The following is a 5,442-nucleotide window of genomic DNA, read 5'->3' as shown; positions in this document are numbered from 1 at the left end:
GCCCGGGGGCTCCCGCCGCTCCGGGGACAGAGAAAGCTCTCGGTTAAAGTGGGAGAGAAGGAAGAACAAGAGGGAGGAAAGGCGAAAAAAAGGGGAAGAAAAGAAGGGGGGGAAAAAAAGGGGAAACGGAGGAGGAAATGAAGAGGGGAAAGAAGGAGGAGAAAAAGGACAGAGAAAAAAGAGAGGGAGAAAAAACGGAGGAAGAAAGAAGGAAGGGGGGGAAAAGAAGGAAGGGGAAAAGGAAGGTGAATAGGGGAAGAAGAAAAGAGAAGAAAGGGGGAAAGGAGGAAAAAGGGGGGGGGAAAGGAAGGGGAGAAAGGAAGGGAGGGAAAAGGAAGGGGGAAACGGGGAAAAAGGAAGGGGGGGGAAAAAAAGAGGGCAGAGAGAAAAAGAGGGGCAGGAAAAGGACAGTGAGGAAAGATGGAAAAAAAGAAGGAAAACAGGGAAAGGGAGTTTTAAATGTCCTGTAAAGGTTTAAGAAAAAGCTTGCTCAGCCCAAAGGCAGCTGTTAGGCTCAAAAAACCCAGCAGCAGCTGCCAGCATTACTGCACCCCACACACTGTTCATCACCATTTCACTAGTGACCGTAAGTCACTTCACCTTTTTGGTGCGGGTTTACCCACCATCAGTTTGCTGGCCTGTTTAAAAGTTGGCAGGATGAAGCTCATCACCTCAAATGGTTGCTCTGAATGTAGGGACTAACCAGCCACGGGATGCTTAAGCCTCTATCAAAGCCGCATCGTGGTGGTCACAGCATGTGAAATAGAGAACATTTTGTGTGCTGAGTGAAATGTTTATTTCACCTTATACACACCACGTTTTTGAAAATACATACATGTTACAAAACAGATACAGTTCTTTGAAAAAAGCTGATAGGAAGTACAGTGGTTCTCCAAGATGCTGCTACCTTGCCATGCTTTTCCACACAAAGATCTTGCTGCTACCCAGTACCAGCAATACTTGCTCATGTAAGCACTCTTCTCTGAAATCATATCAAATTTACATGGGCTTTACTAGGTATAGTATTGTAACTCTCAGCAGTCTCATTCCTGCTTTTTTTTTTTCCCTTATGTATATGATTGGTTTATCAACTTTATTTCAAGATTTAATAGGACCTGAAAATTTATGCCCAGAAAACAGACATAATTTAGAACCACAATGAGATGTTAGGCTAGAAATGCTCAGTAGCCTCAGATAATGTGTCACTGTAACACTGACAGTTTTGTAAAGACACAGGGTTTTTTTCTATCCCTTATTATGGAGATGTGACCAGTGTCACTGCCCAGGAAATTTCTGCTGCAGTCCATGAATTTATGTCTGCATCTGGTTATTTTCATAAGGGCTTTTATGTTGAGAAAAGTCAGCTCCAAGGTGAGCCTGCATAACAGCTCCTATCCAGCAAGCAGGTTGGAAAACACCTGCTGACCTTCCCTTCTCTGCTCACTCAGGATCAGACCACAGCTTTACAGAGACAAGACACCACTGCTGCCAACAGACACAGTGCTGTGCTCCCCAGAGACTGCCCCTCCCCTACTGCTGTAGTGTCAAATCAGGAAATAAATCTTGATTAGAACTAACCTAGGCAAAAAGGGAAAACAGATCTGTGTTTTGACTGCTTATTTGTATAACCTCAATACTTGGGTTGGGAGGGGAAAGAGAGAGCAAAACAAGGCATGAGGGCAAGAGCAAAGCTGTTAGCCTGTGAAACTGCAGCCACAGGTTTAGATCCTCTTGCATGCACTTGCCTGGTTCTTTTGCAGATAAAACTGACCCAATCAACACCATTTTACTCATGCTTACCCTTATTCCCTTTGTTTTTATCTCAGCAACTTAATCTTCCCCCTTTCACTCTTTCAAGCTGACTGTTTTGGGGGATGAAACTGTGAAGGTATCTCACTTCATCTTTGAAGCATTCCTAAGATTACTTCATGAAAACAAGCATAGCTTATTCTAGACACCCTTTTTAACAAGTTTTGAATTTGAATTGACCACTAATTCACTTTGTATTTAAGTTTATAGCTACAGTACATGCAGCAGAGATAAAGGGCAATCTTGCAATTCCTGTTCAATTTTACTAATGCACACAGAACCATTTAGCATAATACTTCAAACATGCTTTTGAATAGACATTTTAAACAGAAAACTGAGAATACATTCCAAAAGAATTAGTGAAAACTAAGCTAGCAAAAGAGGCATAGAGAACAAACTCTTCTGCAAAAAATGAGGACAGGTTGTCTTTTGCAGAATCAGAAATGTCTTGCTTCAAAAATAAAGATTTTAAAACTTTTTGCTATTATTGACTTCGGCAGGAGTAGCAAGTTCAAGAGCTAGCTAACCTAGCACTGTTTTCAGCAGAAACACTTTGAGGAACTTGCTTTCACAGATGTGATAAAACAGCCAAATTAGGCTTCTTCTGTTTCCCACCTGCCCTTTTGTCAGTAGAATTCCTGAACAGTAACAGAATCCCTTTTACCAGCAAATCATGGAAACTCTGACCTGGGCTGAATTACAAAGGAAACCATAGTATACTGTTGTGCATTATTTATTCTAAGTACTCTGAAGTCTGATCAGAAGAAATAAAGAATACTTTAGATTTAGAACTCAAAACAAAATCAGTATCTATTACATAAACTTCTATTTACATAAGGCATCTAAACTGCCCCTTTTAACAAAAGGGTCATTTTCCCTTTTACCAATACTTTGGTGAAAGAAATATCACATTTAGTAGACTAATATTCACTGGTATACTCGTTCTGAACAAGAACCTACAATCCAACATAAAAGATAAGAAAACAAAAGCAAGAGATCTAAACATAGTATTTCATGGACCACACTGTAAAGCAAAGCATTAAGGCATGTTTACATCACAGCGATCATTCATACATCATCCCTCAAAGAACAAAACTAGTTTGCAACTGGCATAAGAATAGCAAGAGAACTCTGGTATAATCCCCATATTGTCTACATCAAAAACAATTTGGCACCTTAGAAACTAGATTTTAAAGTAGGGGGAAGAGGAAAACAGAAAATAGACATTGCTTCAGAAGCCTTTATAAGCATTTCCAGTGTCCGCTTGCAGTTTAAGAGGAAAAACACAGGACTTTCAAAGACTAATCTAGAAACATTTTCAGAAAGACTAAATTTATAGTTCCACTGATAATATGAAATATGTAAAGAAGATACATCATTTGGAATAATGAATGTCACACTGATATCCCCAAGTAAATGGCATATATACATTGAGCTGAGCCTGTTTAATAGGTCTGATTTATAAAAATGGTAAACCTGTATTTTTAGGCCTGATTCAATAATTCCTGAGTTTTAGGTCACTGCTGATTCACAGCAAACAAAACTCTGAATGATGTAGTGAAAAGTTTTGCAAATAACTTTCAACATGAGCAAAGATCTTGTTCAGCAACTTTCAATCATCAATAAAAGTCAGTCTCCCAGGCCCTTCATTCTTCATCCACCGCCGATATCTCTTCCATCGGGGATCCATGGCCATCTTCTTCTTTAACTCCTCCTCTTGTTCTCGTTTATAGACCTGACAGACAGACAGAAGTTTTTATAAGGCTGAGGAAACAGCTTAAGTGAATCTCAAGGGTGCTGTAAGCATTCATAGTTCAACCAGTCACCACCTTGTTCTTAGAGATGACTGAATTGCAACACAGAAGCAGGCCTGGACCAACATAAAGTGCATGAGTACCTTCAGCCAAGGAGCCTACTGGCTGTAGTTGAGACGCTTTGCATATTTGCTGAGAGCAGAACTAGCTCCCCATAAGATGGTGCTGCAAGCTCACAAACTTTTTGCTATAGAACTAGATGCCCATGAATTCAACAATAAAATTTACTGTAAAGAACTCCTAATGCTCAGAAAGATAAATTTTGTGTCCCTTCTGAGCACACACACTGTTTAATGCAGTAGTTCAGATCTTCACTTTAGTTGTTTTCCCACTTCAAAGTCATTGTCTAGATAGAATACCACTAGTGAAACTTTTATTCCTAATTAAAATTTCTCAACTAAGTTGATAACATCTCTACATTAAGTACTGGAAGCGATAAGTAATTACATTCTCTCAAGAAATGGTGTCACTGATGAAATCTACAATTATGAGCAAAGTCAAGTATCTAAAAAAAGGCAAGAGCATCTGCATTTTTATTCTGGAAGGCAGTTTACGCAGATACAACCAGTGTACATCTCAATACCATAAAGCTTTGTGTCATCTTAATGTCATCTGAATTCTTTCTGGAAGGGAATTAAATGTAAGATTCTGCTATGCATGAACAAGATTAAAGGTATTATAGAGTGCTTCATAAATATACCAGCTCAATACTCAGTGATCACACAGGTTTTAAGAATAATTAGGAAAGTAACAGAGGGGAAAAAACCCCAGTACCATTGTAGAGCTCCATGATGTACCCATCTATTGAATTCTTGGTCTTACCTATCCTACAAGAACAACATGCAGATAGGCATCTCCAATGATTAAACAGAGAAGCTTTCAAAGAGAAACACTTAAGCATATTTTCCAGTCTAGAAAAGTCAGGACTAAGTTTCAAGCAAGGATGTGGTAGTGGTACACAGGAGCACTGGTAGCACAAGCAAGACAAAAAAAAGCATGATTGTTCTCCATTTCCAATAATACAACAACCAGCAGCTGTCTGGATAGTTTAAAAACCACCCATCTTCTACATGTATCGATGAACTCGTGACCAGATGGCAAGTTTTAATGCATTCACAGAGTGATTAGGTAAATTTATTAAAGAAAAATTCATTAAAGCAATTACCTACAAAGACAACATTTCTTTTCAGGAAGTCCAAAAGCTGCAAATTATACTGATAAATATTGCTATATAGGTGCAACTTTCACGTATTCTTCACTAAAAATCAACTGCTGGCTACCACAAATGAATTTGGGCTGAACAGACTTCTCTTCTGGCAAATACATCTGATATTCAGGGACCAAAACATCACTAGTTAGAAAGAGAATGGATCCCAAAATATGTAATTTTTTCTCTACAACAGCATATCCATCCTTTCCTACTTTTTCCATATAACACCTACTTTGACTAGTAACATGTTTTCTAGCAAACCCATCACAATTCAACGTGTATATGTACCTGTTGGCTACTCCTTTCCTTACACTAGCATCAATTTTACTACTTCCAAGTTTCCAGACTAATCCATTGCTGCCTACTTTTAAAGAAGCATTCTCTTATTTTTGGTGCCCTGACAGCAGCAAAGGCAGTTCTGTCATCATCCCATTTCTCCTCCCAGCATAGGCAGAGCAGCAGCAACATCTCTTCCCCTTAAGCAGGCCAAGCTCATATTCTGCTTCTCATCTAGAAACCTCCCACCCAGATGGCCTACAGATGAGCTTCTGTGGAACAATAAGTGTGTTTCATCAATCTGCCACACACACACCCCCCCCCCACACCCCT

At 39.4% G+C, this 5,442-nt stretch overlaps 1 protein-coding gene across 1 annotated transcript in view; it reads right to left on the bottom strand.

Annotated features, from left to right (window-relative positions):
* Positions 1–823: 823 nt before the first annotated feature.
* The window catches only part of DNAJC25 (DnaJ heat shock protein family (Hsp40) member C25), an 8,323-nt gene continuing 3,704 nt past the window's right edge, over positions 824–5,442 (bottom strand). Inside the window, exon 3 of the mRNA XM_026866589.1 lies at positions 824–3,544. Within this exon, the coding sequence (XP_026722390.1) occupies positions 3,422–3,544 (123 nt within the window). The 3' untranslated portion in view covers positions 824–3,421. The remainder of the gene's footprint in view (positions 3,545–5,442) is intronic.

Source organism: Athene cunicularia (genome assembly GCF_003259725.1).
Source record: "Athene cunicularia isolate RWA chromosome Z unlocalized genomic scaffold, athCun1 chrZ_part3, whole genome shotgun sequence".
NCBI lineage: Eukaryota > Metazoa > Chordata > Aves > Strigiformes > Strigidae > Athene > Athene cunicularia.
This window is presented reverse-complemented; position numbering and strand designations above follow the sequence as displayed.